The sequence below is a fragment of the Balaenoptera acutorostrata genome, chromosome 15 (genome assembly GCF_949987535.1).
Source record: "Balaenoptera acutorostrata chromosome 15, mBalAcu1.1, whole genome shotgun sequence".
NCBI lineage: Eukaryota > Metazoa > Chordata > Mammalia > Artiodactyla > Balaenopteridae > Balaenoptera > Balaenoptera acutorostrata.
This window is the reverse complement of record NC_080078.1, coordinates 52943236-52968388: the sequence shown is the minus strand read 5'-3', so window position 1 is coordinate 52968388 and position 25153 is coordinate 52943236. Positions and strand designations below refer to the sequence as shown.

Genomic DNA, 25153 nt, shown 5'->3' with positions numbered 1-25153 from the left:
AAACGTACGGTGCACCTTCTGTACATGTATATTTTCAACCATGCATCCATGACCCTTATCCTCACAGATGCATGTTTTTGAACTTGTCATCACATACCTTGTCTAAAATGCTGTGCTTGTGTTAGCATTTGAGCAAGGTGGGTAAGCACATTGTATTTCCTCAAGTATCTTCCCTAGAGGTGTAAAAATGCAAGTATCTCAGTCCCTAAGCATCCAAACTTATTCCTAATACTTCAGGCTATGTTTGCCAAGCCTCATGGGAAGTTTGTCTTCAAACAAGTCTGCAGTACTTATTTTCGGCTTGACTAATGTGGTTCATTGTTAACAGGAAATGAAAGATACATTTAAAATCTGCAAGTAGTGAACAACAGAAAACCTATGAGGGACATGCTAACAGTTGTCAGAAGGTAAAAGGATTTATGTTCTCTCTTCATTTGTCAGTCATGGGACTGATAGCTAGGATTGGAATGGACAGAATACCTGGATCTGACCAGTTGGGATTAAGCTCAATTCTGAAACTTTATTTGAGATACCTGGGAAGTAGAGTCTGTCTTCTGCTAGGTTTGATACTATCAGATATCAGCCTGGAGCTGTCACCTATAAGAGATAATTTGTTTAACATCTATCCTCATTCCAACACAGTTAAAGAGGGCTGGGTGATACTGAAAACTCTGCAAAACAGTAGTAGCTTTACTTTGGCCATGGATTGCTGGATTTAATGGGACCTTTCTGGAACGTCTAAATAATCCCATCTTTAAAGACCGTGAGATGGGACTATTTTATAAATAAATTGGCCTTTTATATCAGCAGAGATGAAGTCAGGAAATGGAAACCACTCCAGGTGTTTCAAGCAGAAGAGATTTAATACAGGGGACTGAGTGCTTACAAAATGGCATGAAAGACTGAAGAATGAGGAATGTGTGTCCACCCCTGGACTTTTGAGTTCAAAGGCATGCCACTGTTGCTATTGCTGCCACAACTTCCTCTAAAACCTGTATCTTTCAGACCTTTCTTGCTAGGAGCAGAGCAGCAGGAAAATGGCCACTGTCTTTCAGATATTTAATTAGTGCTTCTAATTGGCTCCAATTCTAACTGGAACCCAGCTGCAAAGAAGTCTTAGAAACGTAATATTTAGCTTTCTGGCCTCCCCAACCGAAAAAGGGTGGAATGGAGTTCACAGACAATCTACAGTATATACTACAGCTTTTAAAAATGCAATCAGTTTCTCAAAGAGATATCTGCATTTCTGTGTTCATTGCAGCATTATTCAGAGTAGTCAAGATACGGAAACAACCTAAATGTCTGTCAGCAGATAAGTGGGTAAAGGAAACATGATACACACACACAGACACACACACACAGACACACAGACACACACACTGGAATGTTATTCAGCCTTAAAATAGAAGGAAACCCTGCCATTTACAACATGGATAAACTTAGAGGACATTATGCTAAGTGAAATAAGCCAGACACAGAAAGATAAATACTGAATGATCTCACTTATATGTGGAATCTGAAAAAGTCAAACTCGTAAAAACAGTAGAATGGTGTTTGCTAGGGGCAGAGGGGTGGGGGAAATGGAGAGATGTTAGAGAGTACAAAGTTCCAGTTATGTAGGATAAATACCTTCTGGAGACCTAATGTACAGCATGGCAATTATAATTCATAATACTGTATTGTATACTTGGAATTTACTGAGAGTAGATTTTACGTGTTTTCACCACACACATGAAAGTACCAGAAAAAATGGTGACTGTGAGGTGGTAGATGTTAATTAGCTTGATTGTGGTAATCATTCACAATGTATACATATATCAAAACATCATATTATACACCTTAAATATATACAATTTTTATTTGTCAATTATACCTCAGTAAAGCTGGAAAAAAATGGGCTTTCCTGGGATTTTATAATGAAATCCCATTTTTTGTTCAAGAGAAACCACCTATCTACTACGATTTTAAATAGTGTTAAGATTAGGCCTCAGTAAACAGTGAACTGTATGTTTTCTTCTTTTTAAACTTTACATCTGAATTTACAGACAGTACAATTCACATTTTTGGTTTGAGTTATGTGAGTTTTGCCAAATGCATTGAGTCATGTAACCACTGACATAATTAGGACACAGAGCATTTCCATCACTCCGGAAAAATACTCTTCTGCTGCCTGTTTGTAGTTAAGCCCTTTCTCCATCCTTTACCCCTAGCAACCACTGATCTGCCCTCCATCATTAATAGCTTTGCCTTTTCCAGAATAGCATAGAAATGGAACCATACAATTTGTGTTGAATCCCACATTAGGACAGTGTATTTGAGTTTCTTCTCCGTTGTTGCTGATATAGATAATCCATTTATTATTGCTGAATGGTATTCCATTGTATGTATTTACCATTCCTGACTTTCATTTTGAGAGTATCAAAGTTTTGAGAGTATCCTTTTATTTAAAATCTCCTTATATATTTTTAAATAGCTCTACTTTGCCTCTTAATCATGACAAAGAAATGAGGAAGACAAATGTTTTCCCTTTCCTGGATGACTTCAAACGAGATGTTCATCACGACGGTTCATCAAGTTATACAGTCTAATTATGATTCCTGAATAGGAACACGATAATTAGACAAATCTCAAGAAATGGAATTTTTTCTATTCTAATAGTTAGACCAAGTGCCTAGAATGTATTAGGTGCCCATTCTTATCACTTCAATGAGTTTTCCGAAAGATGAAATACTCTTTAAATGAATTATTTGTTAATTGGTGCCAGATTAGAACTGAAAGGCCAGTGAAGGCCACCTAAATTCTTATTTGAAAAAGTAGAATCATTTTTGGCTTTATTCACAGAGAGCCTTTCCTGTAGACAGATTTCAGCATATTTTGATGATTCATTGTAGAAATGTGTTTATCAGTTACAGTAGGAGAAAGAATTACCAGCTAACAGCTAAGAAAAGGAGAAAAGGTTACATCATTCAGTTTCAGGTTCCTAAAGGCATCAGTGGGCAGAATGTAATTAACCAGCTTTGGATTCATCCAGTTTGAGGACTTATCCCCCATCTCTTTTCTGAAGGGTTTTGTGATCATTCATTAGCTCAAGTTTTTTGGTTTTGCATTTTAAATCTTATTTGAAAAGCAGAACCCTGACGGCACTGTGCTTTCTTAGGCTCAGTTGAACAGTCAGGGGTGAAGAAACCAAGAAGTTTTCTTATAATTACAATACCCCAAACATCCTGTATGTTACATTCATTGTCTCATGACCTTATCAGGTAGGTAGTATTATTATCAACATTTAAGTGTTAAGAAAGCTGAGGTTAAAAGAAGTTAGGTACCTTTCCCAAGATTCACATAGCTCATCAAGAAGAACTTGAACCCAGGGCTGCCTGGTAACAAAGTCTATGCTTTTAACCACTAAGTTTTAGCTTTTCCGCTGCAGTTAAGCTATTTCGTGTATATCTAATTATGTGCATTTATTGTTAAGATGTACCTGCTTATCCAGATTACTTACCTCCCTCAATCATTTTTGAACAATATGAAGTATGAGTAAGTAATACAGCCTGCATAAAATATTTGTGGCCCAGTGAGATGACTAATTAGTAATCCTGAGCTTCTTCCAAGAAGGGTTGCCCACGTGCAACTTTAGTGGGGTTTCCTACAGCACTTGGGCCTGGAGTCAGAAGTCATATTTAATGTCCAGGCTAACCACATTAGTTGGGGCTTTTAGAGTGTGTGCTTATTGGATTTTAGAGGGATAAGTTTTGAACTGATGTATAAAAACCTTCTTAATAACAGAACTTTGTTGCAGTGGGATTCTGCTATATCATTTAAAAATAATTTGATGAAACTAAATCAGATCAGGGACTTGTAGCTAAAGCATTCTAGGCACTTTAGTGGACATTAAAAAATGCTCTGCTAAGGAGGATGCTGATGGGCGATCAGAAATTCAAGGTGGAACGTGACTAATGCCCTACACGCTGCCATGGTTATCATCGTAAAGTGTTTACAAAGGGCTCCAACTTAGATGATCAAGCCACCTGACCCCCCAGTCAAACATAAGCCTGGACAAGATTGTTTTAGCATGTTCTACGTACATTTCATTGTGGCAAGTCATGTGCTTTCTAGGTTCTTCTGTGCAAAGCTAATAAGCTACAGGAGAGGCCGTTAATCAAATTGTTTTAGAGTGTATTCCACTTCTGAGGGTGAGTAGGTGTGACACGTTTCTCTGTGAGCACACCCTTAAAACTAAAAGATGGTCTAGGTTGATACCAGACAACGTCAACTTGCTCTTGTGTCTAATGAAAAGGTCTTCACAGTTTGTTCACTGGAGCAGTTAACTTGACTTAGCTTGTGAGCTTCTGGTTACAGGAATTATTTTTCTCATTTCGTTTTGCCTTTTGGTACATAGTACAGTATCTGATACACAGCAGGTACTTATATATATATAGTATGTGTGTATGAGTGTAAAATACTTCAAAGTTACATGGGAGGAAATCCCATGTGATTCAGGGGAGACTGAGAACTCTTCGGGGAATGGAAATCTTTGATTGCTTCGAATCCTCAGTTGGTATATATTTATTAAAGAACAATGTATTGAATATTTGACATAGATAAGTGTTTTGCAGGAGGGATAATGATATACTTGTTTTTGCAAAGTATACAATCAAGGGTGAAAGACCTGCAGATGGAGCCTAGCATGATTCTACTACTACGTTTATTATTAGTCCCGCCTAACATTTATTGAGCAATAATTAGATGTCAGACTCCTTCTAAGTCGTTTCTGTATTAACTCATTTAATCCTCAAAACAGTCCTATTGAAGTAGGCATTATGATTATCTCCATTTTACAAATGAGGCATCTGAGGCTCAGAGACATTAAGTAACTCGCAGAAGATCACACAGCCGTAAAAGGTGTAGTTGGGATTTGAATCCAGGCAGTCTGACTCCAGAGCCTCAACTTATATGTACTAGAGTCTACTGATCTGGGAGACCAGACGGGAGAAGAAGGGGATCACAAATAAGGACCACCCCAAGTTGTGGGTTAGAGAAGGCCTCCCAGAATCCTTGACATCTGTGTTAAGTCATGGATAATGGACAGGAATTAGCCAAGTGAAGAAGGGGGAAGCAGATAGTGTAAGAGTATTGTGTTTGGATGGTATGTCATATACAGAATTGGGCACTGTGGTTGGGGAGTATGTGTGTGTGTTTGGGGTGGATGATAAAAGTATGATTGGAGAGACAGGTTATGTAAGTCTTCTTAAAGCTGTGTTGTTAAATGGATTTTTATCTTGTAGCTGGTAATGGGCCATTGAAGTGTTTAATCAGGTGACATAATAAAACTTGCATTTTTTTATTGATGTGTAATTGATTTACAATATTATGTTACTTTCAGGTGTACAGCAGAGTGATTCAGTTGTGTGTGTGTATATATATATATATATATATATATATATATATATATATATATATATATTCTTTCTCAGAATCTTTTCCATAACAGGTTATTACAAGACATTGAATATAGTTCCCTGAGCTATACAGTAAGTTCTTGTTATCTTTTTTATATATAGTAGCATGTATCTGTTAATCCCAAACTCCTAATTTATCCTTACCTCCCCCGCTTTCCCCTTTGGTAACCATAAGTTTGTTTTCTATGTCTGTGAGTCTGTTTCTGTTTTGCAAATAAATTCATTTGTATCATTCTTTTAGATTCCACATATTAGTGGTATCATATGATATTTGTCTTTCTCTGACTTACTTCACTTAGTATGATAATCTCTAGGTCCATCTGTGTTGTTGCAAATGACATTATTTCGTTCCTTTTTATAGCTGAGTAATATTCCATTGTATATATGTACCACATCTTCTTTATCTATTCATCTGTCAACGGACATTTAGGTTGCTTCCATGTCTTGACTATTATAAATAGTGCTGCTATGAAGACTAGGGTGCATGTATCTTTTCAAATTAGAGTTTTCATCTTTTCCAAATATATGCCCAGGAGTGGGAATGCTGGGTCATATGGCAACTCTATTTTTAGTTTTTTAAGGAAGCTCCATATTGTTTTCCATAGTGGCTGCGCCAATTTACATTCCCACCAACAGTGTAGGAGGGTTCCCTTTTCTCCACAGCCTCTCCAGCATTTATTATTTGTAGACTTTTGGATGATGGCCATTCTGACCCCTTTGAGTCATCGTAGTTTTGATTTGTGTTTCTCTTATAATTAGGGATATTAGCATCTTTTCATGTGCCTGTTGGCCATCTGTATGTCTTCTTTGGAGAAATATCTGCTTAGGTCTTGTGCCCACTTTTTGATAAAACTTGCAGTTTTAGAAAAGTTAGTTGGCCTTCTGTCTAGAGAATAGAGGGAAGGGTAGGGGACGGACTGCAGACAGAAAGATTAACTAGGAAGCTTTGCAGCAGCCCAGAAAAAGAGCGATGGACACTTAGCCTAGGCTGCTGGTGAGAAAGGGGCAGATTCAAGGGAGATCCAAGGGGTAGAATCAACAGGACTTCATGCGCAGGAAAGAAGTGTTAGAGGGAAGAGTTGCATTTAGAGTATTTTAAAGAATAAAATGTGAATTTCACAGTTACTGTTCTAGGTCAGCATTGTGTTGTTCTCATAGTTCATTTCCCTGTAGGAAGGACAAGTTAATTGTTAGAGGAATGGGTGTACATGGTTTTCTATGGACTTCTGGTCTATTTGGTTTTCCTTTAGAATGTTTCTTGAATACTTGTGGCAGATTCTTTCACTAAACTTTTTCTTTTATTCTTGAATTTTATTTTATTTATTTATTTTTTTATGAAGCAAGTTCTCATTAGTTATCTATTTTATACATATTAGTGTATATATGTCAATCCCAATCTCCCAATTCATCCCCACCACCCCTGCTTTCCCCCTCAATAAACTTTTGGTGCATGCAGCCTCTTATGAACAGGAGTGCTAATCCTGCTAATATGCCATTAGAAGAAGAATGAAATGTAAAATTAAGATGAAAGGAATTATACTAGTCTTCTCTGCATAATACTCCTTAGATGTTAAGATTGAACATGTCTTTTACCTGCAAATAATCATATTCTGACTTTGTTCTATTTTTATACATGCAAACACATGTTTGAAATTGCATATATATATGAGCCTTCATGTGTATGGTTGGGAACAACAAATTTATTTCCATCAGCCTTGGGTAATGTGTTTTTGTAATGGGAAATTATATCCTTAAACATACCACAGCGTTAAAGAGAAGAATATAATTTGTCCTATGAAAACTATGCCTTGTTCTTTTCCCCTATGTCTTGTTTCTGGAATACCCATCTGGGCAACAGAAGCCGTGTTTCATTTGAGGATTTCTCTTCTGGCTGATAGGTTTTATTCATGGCTCAAGAGAGCAAATAAATGTATTATATAAATGTCCCTCCTTATCTGAGGGTCTTGCTTTTTCTGTACAATCCAGGTTTTCAAATGGTAAAATTCTTGACTCATGTAATATTTTTAAAATCTGTGCTAATTTTTTGGTCCATTTCCTCCTTCTCCCTTTTAGCTTTGTAATACTCATTCATTCAAATGAAAAAAGATATAACCATGCTTAAGATGCTTGAAATTTTTTTTTCCAGTTTGGAATTCTTTGAATGTAATGGAGGCTCTTTAGAATTTTACCATACAGTGGGAAATGCTGTGTCGATAACCACAGGAACAATGTTTTATGACATTTCTTATGAGACAGCATTACTGGGGTAGGGGAGGAAGCAGGTGGCATAATATTAAATGGGACCATATTTATATCAGACTAGACTTAGAAGAAAGATAGCTAGCTATTTTTGGAGTGCTAAGTCTGTCCAGATAAGGTGCTAACTGCTTTACAGACATTATCTCATGTGACCTTCCCAAAAGGTGAGAAATATACTTATTTCTTCCACAGTTGAGGGAAGTGAGGTTGGGAGATTTATCTAGGCACACTTATCCAGTGTTGCACAAGGGAAGGATGGAGATGAATTTGGACCTAGCCTTTCCGATTTCAGAGTTTATGCTTTTAATCAATACACTGTAATTTAAGATACACGTGGGGCTATTTCAGGGGAGAACATGGTAGGGAGGTAGGGGAGAGGAAGGAGGGAAGGAAAAGAATGGGAAAGGCATTGCATAGGTAAGCTAGCCTCTGTAACAAAGAGGGCCACAAATAGATAATGGCTCAAATATGGTACAAGTTTATTTTTTGCTCATCTGACAATACTGGGCAGATGAAGCGGTTGGTGGTGCCGCCACATGTTTTCAGTTTTTCAGGGATCCAAGCTGATGACAGCTCTGTCATTGTTAACTTGTAGCTTTCAAGTTCCCCCAGGGGAATGATGCTGTCTGTCCTCCCCGAGGGGGGCAGAGTGCATGAATGTGTGGGGGAGGATTTAATGGGCATGCCTAGTTATGACACATGTCACTAACATACTCACAGGCCAGGACTCAGTCACACGGCTCTACCTGACTGCAGGGGAGGCAGGTAAATGTAGCCAGGTGTGGACCCTAGAAGATGAGGCATGCATGGATTTGGCTGATTTGTCAGGAACCAATAATCAGTCACGAGATCCTGTAAGAATCAAGTCTCCGTGTACACATTTATATTTTGTGTTCTCCCATGCTTTGTGAGAGAGGGATTATTTGTCTCATTTTACAAAGCAAATAATTGAGACCTCGGGAGTTGCCCAAGGTCATGTGGCTATTAAATAAACGGTAGAGCTGGAACCCCAGCCTGGCTCCATGCTATCCCTGGGCCTGCCCTTTCTTCCCTTCACACCACACATGTTATTCGGTCTCTCACTCCCTGCCCCGGTCTAGTCCTTTGATAGGAAGCAATTCCAGAAAGCAAGATTCAAATCCCAATTAATTCTATGATTCTCAAAATATGGTCCACCAGCAACATCACGATCACCAGGGAGCTTGTTTGAAATGCGCAATTTCAGTCTCTACCCCAGACCTGCTGACTAATCCAGTCATTCCAACAGGTTCCCCAGGTGATCTGGATGCAGGGGGAAGCCTGGGCTCCTGCAAGACAGCTTCCCAACCCCATCCTGCTGTCTGACTATCATCTTTCATCTGTGCCTGGGAAGAGGTGGGTTCCCTCTGTTAGTCACAGGATATAACCAGTTGAGTAGAATTTCAGCCTTTATGAGGAGTAAACATGTTTAACCTAGAAAGGACATCTTAGCAACGTAATATTGAATGACCGCTTAGCCCAATTTTTGAAAAGCATGAGCTGTCTCCATAGATAAGCCAAACAGGCCCGAACAAAACAGAAGAAATGAGAACTTGTCTCTTTGGGTTAGTGGACAACAATTTGATTTTTTGAAGAGAGCAGCTTTTTTCCTTTTCCTGAGAAGGTAGGAGTACTGAGCCCCTAGTTTTCCCACTGCAGTTTACAGTTAGGGCCCAAACAGATTAAAGACACACACTCTCAAACCATCTGACCTCTGATTCCACATTTCCCAGGGCAGTCCCGTTCCTAGTGCATCAGCTGTTAACCTTGCCCTATGGTTACAAAAAGGCCACTGCTGGTTGGATTGTTAATGGCTGATGAGTGTCAAGGAGGGTCTTTCTTGTGGTCAGACCCGTTCCCCTTGAGTCTTATGATAATCATTTCCTTACAGCCCCATTCACTGCAGAGGAGGGGGAGAAGGGAGGTAAGCACCCAAGGGCCCCAAATGCCAGGATAGATGACCGGACGGCCTTCCTATCCAGGAGGAATGAAGTCTGAAGTCCACGGCTGAAGGGACACGCACCCAGGCACTACTGTTTTGAAACAATAAAATAAAACTTTTCCAGAGGTTTTACAACCTTGATAATTTTACTCTGTGTGTGTGATTTTTACATAAAACAAACAAGTCAGGAACAGTCCCACTGCTCTAGTGTATGACTGCCTGCAGCCACAACTACATGCCTATTGCCTTAGAAGGTAACTTTAGGCTATTTTTATTCAATTAAATCTCACAGGCCACTCAGAGCAAATGTTTGCATCTTGTTTACTTGGAGATTTGGACATGGGGAACAGCAACTTGCTTAAGGTCAGAGCAAGTAGAATTCCAGCTACATGGAATCTCCCAGTTACAACTCTTACCTCTCAATTCATGGTGGGTAGGAGGGGTGGCTTGCAAACTGTAAGACTTTAATACATATCAGTGACCTTCTCTTATAAACTTAAATGCTCTGTAAATCAAGGAAAGTGTCTGCCGTTCTCATACTAGTGTATTTCATTACAGTCAAATTGAAAAAGAGTTGGTATTGATGTTCCATTGGCAAGATTTCCAGGCAGGATTTGATTTACAAGAACAGTGTCATGCATGAGGGTGTACGTTGCTTACATGGGACATCCAGAAACTAAGTTATTCTGTCTTAAGTTTTCAAGTAGTTTTACTTAAGGGAAGCATGGAAAATTTCTTTATTTATGATGTTCCAAAATTGCATTTTAGGAAAGGTTTGAACAAAGACGTTTGCTTGCTAGTTCATCCATGGTTATTCCAACAGGCTCTCTCTTCACATTCATAGCGACCTTCATGACATGCTTTACGCATTGCTGAACACTGTGCTTAGTCCTCTGTGTGCACTTACCTAATACCACCCTAACAAGGACTTATCAGGTAGATATTGCCTCTAGCTTACAGCTTGAGGGGGCTGCCAGGATCTCACAGCTCACAGAAAGGTGAGCTGGGGTTCCAGTGTCATCTAATGTAGTAATCGCTGTGGGTTTCCAATGGCAGCTGGCGAGCAAAATGAACATCATCCGTATGTGCCATGACTATAGCCACTCAGCTCATTCATGCAATACCTGTTCATTCACTCATTTATTTCTTTTCATTTGTTTAACAGACATGTATTGAGAACTTGCCATGCACCAGGAGGACACCAAAATGAGAAAGATTCACAGGTCCTGCCCTCATGGAGTTCCCCACCTAGTATTTTATAAAAAGTTGTATTGTATTTTCTTCCTTGGTGGTTGCATTTATGTAACACAGATATGTTGTATGCTGGATGGCTTCAATTAAGCAAGATGGCTAATAACTTTGTGAAACCATGAGCACCAAAATTTAGGATGTGGCATTTGGCTAGAGAATGGGAAACTCTCTAAGGACAGATTGCAAAATTAAACCTAAAAGTAAATAATTTGCTTACTAATTTGTCCTTTTTCCTATATGTTTCATCTGTATTCCTTTATCTGCAAGAATTGATGCTTCTGATGTGTAAGGTATTGTATGCAAAGATAAATTCAGTTTCCCATGCATCTAAAATTTCTTTCAGGCTTAGACCTGAGCTTGAAATAATGACAGTGCTAGATGGAAAGGTTTGTTGCCTTGGAGAGGTACGTATGAAGTGCTATGCGATTCAAGGCAAGAGAAAATTAGAGAAAACTTCTAGGGGGAAGTGACATTTGAACCAGACTTCAAAGGATAGACTGGATTATAAGATGGGGAGACCGGTGGGGTGCGGGTTAATTTGAGGCAGAGAGAATTGTAGAAAGGAAAGTACAGAGAAGAGGGACTAGCAAGAAATTAACCTGAACTTTGAGATATGAGAGATACTTCAGAGGGTATTAATGATTGACTTACTAGCAACTTCCTAGGGCTCATCATCATGTTGATAATCTCTTACGGAGACTGGAGAATTTAAAAAAATCTAAATAAGAAATGATCATCTAAAAAATTTAGAAAGTACATAAAATTATGAAAAGAAAAACTCAGCAAGAAACCTTCACCCGAATGAAGCCACTGACTAACATTTGAATATTTTCCTTCAAGTCTTTCGTATTTTGTTTCTATACATCTTTGTGAATAGTTGAAATCATGTATTACATTCTACCTTTTCATTTTAAATAATACCAGCATTTACCTGTGTTATGAAGAAGCTCTTGGAAACCGTCACATTGAATGGCCTTGTACCATTGCCTGGGTTTGTCACAGTTGACTTTACCCCACCCTATTGTTAGACGTTTAGGGTGCTCCGTGTTCTCCACTACTTTTGTATTTTGCAAATGGTAAAGCCAAGGCACTTTAAGAAGGTGAGGGGGGGGGCTACTTGTTTGGTTGCTAGGAGCCAGAAGGAACCCAAAGACTCAGTACACAAAGCTCAGCCCTGTTACTAGAGGTTCTGGGGATAAAGATTAATTAGCTATTGAAGTTCATGTTCTGAGAAGTTTGGCCTAAGTGGACCACTGACCTTCTGACTACCAGGAAGGAGATTCCATTGACTGTCAGGCTCAGAGTCATTTGGTTACTCCTCCCATTTCCCAGGGTAGTTTGGATTGTTAGAAAAGGACAAAACCATTGGCTCTTCAAATTGGATTTCCAAGTTGGGAAGAGGAGGCAGGAAGACCTATCAAAGGACAAAGATGTTCTGCTCACCCTCTTTGACCTGAAAGATGGAAGGGGCAGAAGGGAAGGTGGGAGTCTGTCTTAAATTGAGTGGGTTTCTCATCACCTGTTAGTTGGAGTTGGCAACCAGAAAAGCATTCTCTTTAGGAAGAAACATGACGAGAAAACTCATACCTGTCTTGCTTGGATTTTTAATGTTGCCGCATACCCGTGTTTGTGACTTATTCATTGTGTGCTGTGAGCCTGGCTTGCTTTTCATGGGCCCTTCTTATCTTTGGCCCCATCTTTCCTTTATGACCGTTCACTCTAAGAGCAGATAACTGCATTGGAGGGAGGCACAGGTTCTCACAGAGCATGCTGCAGTCAGTTCAGCTATTAAATCCATCGTAAATCCCGGCAGACAGCGGTGTATCAGCAGTGTGGTTCTGTGTGATGAATGTGTGGTCATAATAACAGTGCCTGGAGGCCTACTCGTGTTATGGTTCAACAAAGGAAGGAGACAGGAAGGAGACTGTTAGCTTAGGGCAAAGAAACATCTGCTCCATGAGACCAAAAAAAAAAAAAAAAGAGGTATACCACATTTTACATAATAGATGCTGTTTTGAAACTTCTCTGGAATTAATTTCCCATATTAAATCATGCTTCAAACTTTCTTAGGAACTCCCCCCCCCTTTTTATTTTTTTATTTTTTGGCTGCGTTGGGTCTTCATTGCTACACGCGGGCTTTCTGACTTTCTCTAGTTGGGGCGAGCAGGGGCTACTGTTCATTGCAGTGCGTGAGCTTCTTATTGTGGTGGCTTCTCTTGTTGCGGAGCATGGGCTCTAGGCACGTGGGCTTCAGCAGTTGTGGCGCGCGGGCTTCAGTAGTTGTGGCTCGCGGGCTCTACAGCACAGGCTCAGTAGTTGTGGCGCACGGGTTTAGTTGCTCCGCAGCATGTGGGATCTTCCCGGGCCAGGGATCGAACCCGTGTCCCCTGCATTGGCAAGTGGATTCTTAACCACTGTGCCACCAGGGAAGTCCCAGGAAGTTCACTTTTTAAAAGAACCATTCTATTAATTTTTTGAGAGAAAGCAGAATTTCTTAAAAGTCTACTAACTCTGAGATGAGGCTGCCTTCATTCAAATCTTGGCTCCATCATTTAATAGCTTTGTGACTTTGGACAAATGATTGAACTGCTCAAGGCCTTCATTTCCCTATCTGTAAAACACACACAAGAATAGCACCGATGGCATAAAGTATTTATACAGATTTGATGTGCAAAAACATTTTAGACTACGGAATATGAAATAAGATTCAAAACTTAGAACTGTGACTGTAATATAAATATGTGTTAAAATATAAAAATAATCTGTCAGTTATTATGCAAGTGATATTACGCATGTAAAATGAAATTTGGGACAATATTGTTCTTACTATGAGCCAGGTCTATAGGGCTAGGCACATTAGTACATTCAAAATAATTCATGGTATATTAGGTTAAAAGGATGAAATGAAAACACTCCAGAGTAGGAGAGTTTCAAAGTAATTCAACTGATCTGTGAAGCTAAATAGGTATATAAACACAATTGAATTCTAATTTTTTTTACACTTATGTTTATCACATAATATTTTATTACCCAAGTTTGCTCTAAAGGTGTAGTTCTTATATTTAAATGATAGTATATATTTACTTTGAAATGTGAAGCTGAATGATTTTGTAAAATTAAATTGGGGATGAGTTCAATTTTAGGTTCCCAGGAAAACTGTCTATGGTTAGATGGCTATAGTTCCCTTCCATTTAGTTTAACTGAAAAAAAAGTGGGTATTGGTGCATTAAACACACTCTAAAATTTCAATAAGTATTACATGACTACTTTATTTATCTATATGTAAATTTACAAACAATGTCAGCCATCTGAGTTAAACAGAAAGTAAAACACCCAGGAGTGAAAAATATATCTAAATGTTATAAAATGGCTGTTATACAATCCCTGCTATAAAATGTTATTATAAAATTCAGATGCCCTCACTCAGAGCCTTCCTCATTCATATTTATCACATAATCTTTGCCTTACTTATTCTTCTTAACAGAATAGGAGCCGTAAATAAGAAAAAATTGGGAGAAAGCAAAGCCTGACATCAAAAGAGATATGGAGTAAAATGTAGACACATAATTTTGTTATCACATGGCTAATCACCAGGTCATTTCTTTCCTCATTCTATTATTCGCTCCTCTTTCAAAGATTCTCTAATCACCTGTGAAAATACCAGTCACTCTGCTAGGCACAAGGTTTAGAGAAGCAGGTGTGGGAGATTCAAAGCCAAATAAGAAACAGACCTTTCTGTGTCAAGTTGCTTGCAGTCAAGTGGACAAATTGTGTTCATAATAATTAGTGTCATCCAGAAAAGTAATGTTACAGTTTTAAGTTCTTGCTTTAAGTAGTCACAGATAGTTGACTTTAATTTTGTTGTACTCTCATACTCACGCCCTGGATTGCTTTCCTAGTTTCTAATTACTCCCTTTTTTCCCCCGGATCCCTTTTTTCTTCCCTGGATCTCATTAGTCCTCTTTAATAGCATCTTTTATATAACATAATCAGGATGCCCAGTGACTCACTAGAGTCATGTAGAAAACTCCCATCATATTCATCCTTATTTTAGCAGATGTATCGGTTAGTTTTTGCTGGGTAACAAACCACCCCAAATTTTTATGGATTTAAAAAACAATCATGTTTTATTTTTCATAATTCAGTGTGCTGGTTGGGCAGGTTTACTAGTCTGGGCTGGCTCAGCTAGGACTGGATGATCTAGGATGGTCTTTCTCACGTATTTGAGGCCTCAGCTGGGATGACTGAGTTGATGGAAGCTTCTTGCCTTGTAGCCTCTCATCTTCCAGCAGTCTTTCTCAGTCTTTCTAACGTGGTAGTTTCAGGGTTCCAAAGAGAAATAAGAAAGGGAACCCCAATATGCAAATGATTTCATACATCTGATTTGCATCAAAGCAAGTCACATGCCCAAACCCAGATCCAAGATCCACGTGGAAAAATAGTCTCTGCACCTTGGTGGAGAAGCTGCAGAGTCACAATGCAAAGGGGCACAATACAGGGAGGGAAAGACTTTGTGGCTCTTTTTGCAAATGGTCTGCCATGCCCAGAGAAGGAGCAGCCCAGGAGGGACACCCCTCCTCTTCAGCCAGAGTCTGTTGTCTGGAACTAGTCACCTAGCCCCCACTGAGGATGGTTGCAAAGAACAATGGACAGTAAAGCCTCCTGAGCAGTTAGATGTCACATTTGTCTCAAATGACAAATGAGTTATACCTTACTTAATTTACTCTTAACAAAATTCATTTGAGATTTAGAGAGTCATAGTCAAACACCATGAGTTTCCATCTTCAGCCTTTCAGTGGTTGGAGGTGGGTCTTCTAATAGTTATGGATTTGAGGGAGGGAGGAGGGTTGTAGGAAGTGGTTTACATTTTCACAAGCAAAATGGTGATTTGCATGTCACCTGTCATGCAGTCTTCCAACCTCTCAAGCATTACCTGTCCTATTTCCTAATCCTGGGGTCCCCCTTGCCCATTTCACTTAATAAGTATCCTTATCCTTTAAGGCCCAGTTCTAAATGTTCTCTCCAGGAAACCTTCTTGCCTTTGTCTCCCCTGGGTAGGGGTCATCTTACCTGTCTCTAAATTCCTGTAAAATATTATAGTGCTTGTGTTGAATTATCTACCAACCTCTTTTACTCTGCAGGATTTGAGTTCCTTAGTGTGGGGCCTGTGCCTTATCCACTGTCAAATTCAAGATAATGTCTAGTCTACCAGGGACATGATATAACTAACAGATAATCCCTTGGGGAAGAAGAAGGGAGCAATATTTAACCCTGGTGCCCTAGTCTATTCCCTTTGTATTGTTCATGTAAATGTTCCATTTCATTTTCTCTCCTCAAGTCATCAACATGTCAGGCCACGGTCATGTATGGATTCCTCTGTTAATTCCTTCATTGCAGAAAAGTCAGAGAGAGAGGCATTCATTCTGCACAGTATATATTGAATACCAACTCTGTGTCACACATGTTTTGTATGACAGAGATACAGTAGAAACAAAAATACAGGGCTTCCCTGGTGGCTCAGTGGTTAAGAATCCGCCTGCCAATGCAGGGACACGGGTTTGATCCCTGGTCTGGGAAGATCCCACATGCCGCGGAGCAACTAAGCCCGTGTGCCACAACTACTGAGCCCATGTGCCACAACTACTGAAGCTCACATGCCTAGATCCTGTGCTCCGCAACAAGAGAAGCCACTGCAATGAGAAGCCCGAGCACCGCAACAGAGTAGCCCCCGCTCACCACAACTAGAGAAAGCCCGTGCACAGCAACGAAGACCCAATGCAGCCAAAAATAAATAAATTAATTAATTAAAAAAAAAAGAAAACAAAAATACATAAAGTTGCTACTTCGATGGAGGGATATAAAAATATATATATATATATATATATATATATATATATAAAATATTAGATGTCAGATATTGATGTAGGAAAATAGAACAGGTGAGGAAAGAAATCCTAGTGGTGGTGGTAAGCTATTTTGTGATGAGTAGCAAGGAGGGGCCTCTCAAATACGGTGGCAAGTGAACAGCGATCTGCAGATATTTAGGGAAGAACAGTCTAAACTGAGGGAATGGTATATGCAAAGGCCCTGAGGCAGAATTATGAATGGCCTCTCTGAAGAACTGGAAGAAAGTCCATATGGCTGGAGTCCAGTGAGTGTGGGAAAGGAATAGGAGATGGGGGGAGAAGGTATGAGGCTACATTGTGTAGGGCCTTATGGCGCATGACATAGACTGGCTTTTATTCTGAGGTAGATGGGGAGTCATGTCAGTAAAGGATAAAGTACCAAAGGCTTTGAGAATTATATGTGTCTGGAGAGAGACATGAGAGAGGGGGAAAATGTGTGTGTCTGCCCTACGATCTCTTTTCTCCCTTTCCTCCAACACTGAACAGGTTTTTCACCCTGCTCCGTCCTGTGAAAAAAAATCTACTTTCAAGATTGACTGAGTGCTAGCAAATCAGTATTTATGAAAACGTGTATAATAATATTTGACCACATGTAGAAATATCTTCTTCCACCAGAAATAGATAAATAGATCAAAGACAAATAGACTGGATAGCTGTTGTTGGTAATTCTTGCCATTTTACTAGATATAATCCTATTAAAAGTTAGTCCCATATTTATGTACTGCTTTTATTGTAATTTATGTTCTCAAAAAGATTGGTTGTTAGACCAAGTCTACATAGCTCTGCTTAAATAGTTTCAGTAGGACCCAACAAACTATATATTATAAATAAAAATAAATAAGTGGTTATTTAACTTAAAATGGCCTTGATGTCATATGACTGTGCATGGGATGATGCACAAGGGTGAGTATTGACTTTCTGCATGAAAAAACAACCTGTGTAAAAATTTTTTTTCTTTTTTTCACAAACACATTTTCTAAAAAGAAAACCATCAAGGGCAGAGAGCATTCTCTCTTAAGTGTGGTGGGAATACATATATTTTTAATGTATTACAAAAATAATATATTGTAATAAATGTAAACAATATAGAAATTTTTAGAGTTCTTAGAAATGTAGTTATAGTCAATTTATAGTGGCATTTTTTTAATCAAGCCAAACCAAACTTGTTATGAACACATTCATTTATTTCCAAGGTAATTTGGTTATAGCCAAGTTATTGGTTTCTTATGACTAATATTGGGCTATTATGTGCATTGTTCAGTCAAAGAAGAAACTGAATTATCATTTTACTTGCTGTGGCCCTCAGTAAATAAAGCCTGATTCTCGCCCCTGTTTGCATAATGCAGTCCTCCCAGTACCAGAATTCATAGGAAATCTAGAGGTCAGCAGAGGTTAGAATGCTCTACAGCTGTTAATAGCATCAGTTTCTGTTGTGATATAGAACCATTCCTTCAATGTGTAGGGAGCTGCATTGTTCAGAGAGCGAGAGCATTCTACATATGTCATCTCTTCTACCTGGGGAGCCTCCTTCAAAGTGAGGTTATAGGCATGTTCATTTTCAGAGGGAAATTCCTTGAAACAGCGTTCGTGGGATTCTCTTTTGGTTTCACAGTAATTGGTTGAACAGCTCTTGAAATTAGCCCTTCCCACTCTGAGTGCACTTTGCCACTAGACTGAGTCCGTGAGTCTTCTGTAATCATGAGCTATCCTGTAGAGATGTGTGTGTTGATGGATATTTGAAATTAGCCTAGAGTTTAGGGTTTTGGGTTTGTTTTTGTTTTTGTTTTTTCCTTATTTACTGTGTATTTCTTGGATGTAAATGCCTACAGTGGGGTTTATTAATAATCAAGTAGGCTGAAAGTAGAATTAACCTATAAACACATTTGGGCTATGTCTCCACCCATAAGCCTTCACACTTTCTTGTAAAAGTTTTGCTGAAGAAATGTCCTTATTTAGCATATGAGGAGGTCCTCATGGCTATAGTGGAAAAGAATTGATTTAAGTTTGGAAGGTAACAATTAGGGAGGACCCCCTTGGTTTCTGGTTTTGCATCCTTAGCATACAGTTCTGTGGGCTTAAAGCTTTTATGTTTATTGCCTAAGAAGATTTTAGAACCAGCATTTAATTCTTGAGGCCAAGAGAGGAAATACCAGTACTGCAGCCAACCACTTAAGCTTTGGAATGTAATATACTACATACTATGCAGAGAAGTAGGAATGTATCTTGAGGTACTACATCTAGTTTAAAACACAGCTGCAATATTCAGTAGGAGTCAAAATCTAAGACCATGCCTAGGAGGTCATCATGAGTCATAACTTCATGGAGAGAGGATCCAAATCAACTATTAAAATCTACAAAGAACTAAGTAAGGGGAAGAAGGCCTGAGGTCCAGTAGGAGAGACTTTTCCCGAGCCATCAGTATCTGCACATAGACTTTCTATTTCCTGGGATCTCTATCGTCATCTAACCAGGAGGGTTTCATGGCGTCTTCCTGGGCTCAGGGCTGTGGACCAAGCAACTTCTTCAGTCTCTCATCTGAATCAAAGGATGACTGCTTGTGGGCATCTGGTAAGATTGTGGGTAGGTGCTCTGTAAACGTCAGGTCATGCTTTTCATTCATCAGGGAGCATTGTAACTTTCCAACATGTTTGTTATCAATGAAGATTTTATTTTTAAAAACCAAGACAGTGATGTCATACGTTGCCAAATAACAGGTTTCTGCTATTCATTATATCAGATAAACTTTACACCTTTCCTGGAATATGTGAGTTTGAAAACTTAAGATAGCAGATTCAGCAGACTCAGGTACAGAGAGACCAGACATTTCTCTGTTTAATCATTACTCAACTCATAGATGAAGGTATTAGGAGACAGAAGGGATTATGATGCTAAAGTTAGTATTGGCACTTGAATTAGAATTTGTCTTAAAAATATCAGTTTGCTTCGAAGCATGCTACACAGACCTTAACCATGTTTCTATCTGATCCTTTGTGAAATGAAAATGCCAATACAGAATGAACTGTTTTGATAAGCCCCCTCACAATTTTAGAGTATATTTAAAGTTAATCCCTAAGAACTAATATGCAATGATGCCATTTTCCTGATTTTATTTTTATGAGCCACAGTTTTATATCCCACAGCTTATCTGATTTGAAAATGCTTGTCATGTTTGGAGAAAGTTAATATTGAGTCATGCCAAAACCTTAATAAACTTAGTCTTGAACTAATATTTCAGGCTCACGGGGGATTTCTGTATGCTGAGATAGATTTTAGTATTAAAGAAATGCAATAGTGACCTTTCCATAAAACCTTAATAAAATTACTTTGTGATATAAACTGAAGAAGAGATGGGAACTTTCTTGAATAAGAGTATGCGTGATTTATCTGTATCTCATGGTTTATCTTATATCTCATTTCTTCAGATCTCTTGTGTTTTTCTTTCTCTTAAGCCAAACAACAATAATTTCCATAATTTAAACAGAGAACAGAACACAGAAATTTCAGACATGTTTTCCCTTTCTTTGCACCAGTGTCATTTAACTGCTGCTGAAGTGCCTGTTGTCTTAATAATTCTCTTAGTCTCCATGTTGTTAAAAGAAGTTAACAACATAGAAAATTCCACCCATAAATTTCAGTTATTTAATATTAAAAATACCATTTGGGGGTGGCATGTCACAGCTGTTTAGCAGCAAAGCAGTGTACAAGGGTTTCTGACAAGTGTTGAATAAGGATACTGTATCCAGTTAATAAAATTAAAATGATGAATATATGGCAAACTAACTGTAACTTCCCAAAATTAAAATATTGGCCTGGTATTCTGAAATTGAAACTCTTTGTTTTCCAGAGACTGGCAAACAGGTGACCAAAAATGACCAAAGTCTGAAGCCCACAGCTTTGATTTCATGTTTTTTGCTAGTTATAGTTTAAGGTGGAAAAAAAAGTCTTAATTAGTATAGTCAGTATGAATCGTTGTTTTGTAAACTGCTTTTTGTGGTCTCCTTGATGGCTTGACCCAAGAATCTCTTTTAGAGTCCACAAAGCAAAGGCAAAACGATGGCTTTCAAGGAGTAGAAAGTTTTGCTTTTTATTAGCTCCAAGACTATTTGCAAATGCAAAATTGGATGAACATTTCCCCAATCAATCCCTGTGTATCTAACTGTTTACTGCGTAAACTTTAACCAGTATTCTTTTACAGGATAAACACCAAAAATCATTTCATTGCAAACTTGAAGTGAGATAGTATTTAGACTTCTTTGGGTCAGAGGAATTTGGAAAGAGGCTGATAGTGCCCTAGTGACATGGACTAACCCAGCTTTATCTCTGAAAAGATGTTAGAGGGACATTTAATCTCATCTCATCCAGTGCAACAATCCCTTTATAATCTCCAAGAACAGAGAAACATCTAAATCCTTAAGTGATTAGAAGTATCTGTTCTGAAACTGTACAACTTCATTGTAAAATAATTCTTATTTTCCTGATGTTGATTTAAAGTAGACATTCCTGAGACCACTGATCTTTGGTACAGAGGTTTTCCTCTGAATGAACACAGAATGTTTACATTACTCCCTTTTCCATGTGGGTGATTTTCGGGTGATTTTCATTACATGCCATGAGTCAGAAAGAGGATAGGATGGGTATTGGATGGGCAGTTCAACTGTATCAGTTCTATCACAGCTCCCCCAGTAGGGCTGAGGGCTCAGTTCACCCGTTTTTGGCCTCTATGTCCATCCAGTTACAGAAGAGCTCAAATTAACTCTGAAATCCTTGGAACTTTCTTTTATAATTTGTTGCTTAAATAGTATGACTTCCTTCACCAGTTCTCTGTTTTGTCGATATGCTTCTTAAAATTGTGGCACAGAATGTACAAAATAATCCAAGCAATGGTGGGATCCAAAAGAGTTTGCTGAGATGGTTATGTCCCTTGATTGAAGTCCTCCCTGAGACTGCATTAAGGTTTAAACAATTACTTCACCACCATTAGTTCACTAAGGTTGGAGTTCACATAAAGGTCAGATGTTTTTCATATTAAAAAAGCCAGTTTTTTTTTTTGGCCTCATAGTTGCTTTATAAACAAAAACAAAAACAAAACCTTCTTGGAGATCTTTGTGTTGCTCACTTTTATATGTCTCTTGATAGCTTGACCCATCCTTCCAAGCAGTCATTTCGTAGCAGTGACCTCTGCTCAGGACATGTTTGGATGTCTGAAGTGCTAGAAGAGCACCAGTAGGGATGGGGTCTTATCTTAGGAGGCCACTGAAAACAAGGAATGAAGTCCTGGAGAGGAGAAAAGGATGGTGATACCACAGGATTGCCATGGGAAGGAGAATCCAAAGAGCAAAAAAGATGGGGACAAAGGGGTGGATGAAACAGACAGGTGGAAAGAGGATCAGTAGAGTATAGGGTGAAGGTGGGAGGTTAAGAAAGACCAGGGCCAAGATAAGGACATTGAGTTTGAAGACTAAGAGGTCCAACTACTCAAAATGGCATTTTGAACAGAATAGGTGAGGTAGATTCCATATTTTAAGACATTTATTGAGTCTATACGTAGGAAATGGTGATATTGAGCAAAGCTGCTTTTTATTATTTAAGGAAAATTGGCCGTGCGAGGGTGTGACATAGGTAGTCAAAATATACCTTAATTGTAAGCCTTTCTCTCTTTAAAACTTCAGGGCATGATAATTGATTTAGTGACAGTAGATATTTTGTGCACAGAGCCTGATTTAACATACATTCATGTAAGGGTCATAATTGAATCCCATTTCCTTTCCTGTTTCACCTTGGGGGTTGTTTTTAATTGGGGCAGAATAAAAATAAAAATAAAAATATATGTAATGGCTTACTCAACACTTGTGATTTCATCCAAGTTAAATGCAGGCAACCACATTAATTTTGTTAAAATGCCCACTACGAATATTCCAAAATAACATCGTAGGCCAGCACGTCAGGCACCCAGTGACTAGATCCTAATGTTTTGATGAAACTAAGTTTTCTCCATCACATTTAGAACACTTCTCTAAAAACAAAGCTAAGAATTAAAGACACAGTGATCTTTTTAGAGTGAAAATTATTTTATGAGAGCATTAAAAAAATAAGAAACAAATTCATTTTTCTTTTGAATAATGTTTGTATTTCCTGATTTTGAAGCTGGGTAACAAGGATTTCTGTCCTTAGCTAAGTTCAAAGTAGGAAATTGGATAGTGATCGTGACTTAGGCGTCTCCTCCGTGGAGGCAATCCTCATTTTTGGTTTAACTATCTCTCATTAAAGCAGCTTAAATACAATCCCAGGAAAAGATGACTTCCCCTTATCTTGGTCGGAGGCTATATCTTTATTGTTTTTACTGAATATAAGGAACTTTCATCATGAGAACCAAGGTCAGACAGAGAATTTAAAGTTAAAAGGTTTCAGTTCTGGTTCTACCATCATTTGAGGGAGGCTTAGCTTTCTGAGCTCTGCTTTGCACATTTTGCAGTTAGGTTATGATTTCTCACTTAAAGAGAGTCTGTGAAAATACTTGATAAAATGTAAGCTGTTACATCGATACTGGGTGCCCTGGCTGGAAGAGCTGTGTGAAGCTTGGAGGGTCGGCGGTGATGAGCCCCCAACTACTCAAGCAGGGCTGAGTGGTGACAGCAGCCACTTTGATTTCTCGTTATGGCAGGAAATCCAGCCTCTCTTGCCTAATGAGAGAGTCTTCCTCCTAGTCTCCAGGTCAGGTCGCTGACTTCTTTCTTTAAAAGCATGCCTGCAATCTTGTAGCATTTCAGAATAGACTGGGTCAAACTTTACCCCTTAAGAAACAAAATAATTGATTGCAGACACAGGGACCCAAGCAATTTTCAGTAACTTTGCTTATTAGTGCTGACACTTGGGGGAACCAAGGGCTTGTCTGACAAAGGGGCAGGGAATTTAGTTACAAAAGCTCTGTTTTGGCTCTCTTTTCCCAGCCTGCTGATATGGCTTGAATTAGAAGTTAGCGACATTTGCTAAAATAAAATACGATGTGAACTCTTGGGAATTGCTTCACATCCGACTTCTCTGACCCCCGATATCCTTCCCATGCCTCTGGGCCTTGAGGGATGTTTTTCAGTTTCTATATAAGCAATGGAAGCAGACACATTTCAAAATAACCCCGCGAAAGCACACATGGTATGAAAGGAACAATTATTTGAAGGCTGTTGACCTTACCAGCATTGGGCAAGCGTCTGGCATCTTGAAAGTCTGCTTTGATACTGGAGAGCTGTTCTAGAAATGTCACCATGTCATCACCTTGTCAGTTGCTCCTCAATACACAATAGTAATGCATTGTTTTTCATCTTACTTGAAGCTGTCTCAATGTGGCTTTCCTTTTAGGAAATAAAATATATTTCAGGAAGGACATATATGGTTCTTAAATAACATCTACATTTATTTGCAGCCCAAATAATGTTTAATCACACTCACTGAGACTAGAAGGAATCAGAAACATGACTATTTCAGCCTCTAGTTTCTACGAACAAGGAAACTAAGGCTCCAAGAACTTAAGGGGCTTCCTCAAGGTTCCACAAGTACTTGGGACAGAGCTGGGACTGGAATCCAGGTCATCCATCTCTGATTGTCCTGCCGTTTCCATTCCAGCCAGCTGCATAGGTCATATTAATTTAATATTAATTGTGGTACCAATAATATATAATTAAAGTCAGACCCTTTTTTAGGGTGTGACCAAATTATTTATAGAGCCATAAAATTTGGATCATTCTAATTCACTTTTCTAATGTCACCTTAGAAGACCTATTTCAAATCGTGTGACCATTGGTACTGGTATTTATTAGGCAAATGGTAGTGAAGCAGGTGAAATGTTCAGTGTCCTGCTGGTCTATCGGACAAAGCCAAAGACGGCACATTTTCTAACACACGAATCTGGTTTTTCTGTGCATTCTCATGTACATAAACCAATGTACGCAGTAAGTTCCCTGCCTTGTTGGAAATAATGGTTAATTATATGATGCCACACCTGGGGGAAAAAAAAAACAAAAACAAAAACACAAAGACCTTTAACACTTTTTCCATAAATGAACTGAGGTTAAAGATTTTGCTTCTTTTTCCTTTCAGACTAATTGTACTTTTGTGCATAAAAACAAACAAACGAACAAAAAACAAAAACAAAAACAAAGAAAGGTTTGGGGACTTCGGAAAGAATTTGCACGAATAGAAAAAAAGTCAACCTCCTAAAACCTTAAATTTCATGAAATTTTTTCTCACTGTCTCTGTTTTATTAGTTCCATCTCTAGCCTTAGTTTTAAGCTTTTGAGAATGGAGGTAGAACAATTTTGAACATGTAA

The 25153-nt window shown here is 38.6% G+C and overlaps 1 protein-coding gene across 14 annotated transcripts in view; it reads left to right on the top strand.

Annotated features, from left to right (window-relative positions):
• PLCB4 (phospholipase C beta 4) overlaps positions 1-25153 on the top strand; it is a 414289-nt gene that overhangs the window by 213370 nt on the left and 175766 nt on the right. For 4 of the 14 annotated variants that reach the window (XM_057529619.1, XM_057529616.1, XM_057529620.1 and 1 more), the window contains one exon: positions 8983-9089. The exons of 9 other annotated variants lie outside the window; for them this stretch is intronic. Coding sequence is in view for 1 of the 5 variants with exons in the window: in XM_057529614.1 (XP_057385597.1) it covers positions 19380-19400 (21 nt within the window). In the remaining 4 variants the exon portion in view is untranslated. Of the gene's footprint in view, positions 1-8982; positions 9090-19378; positions 19401-25153 lie in introns of those variants that run through there. One more of the 14 variants, XM_057529614.1, reaches the window with a different exon arrangement.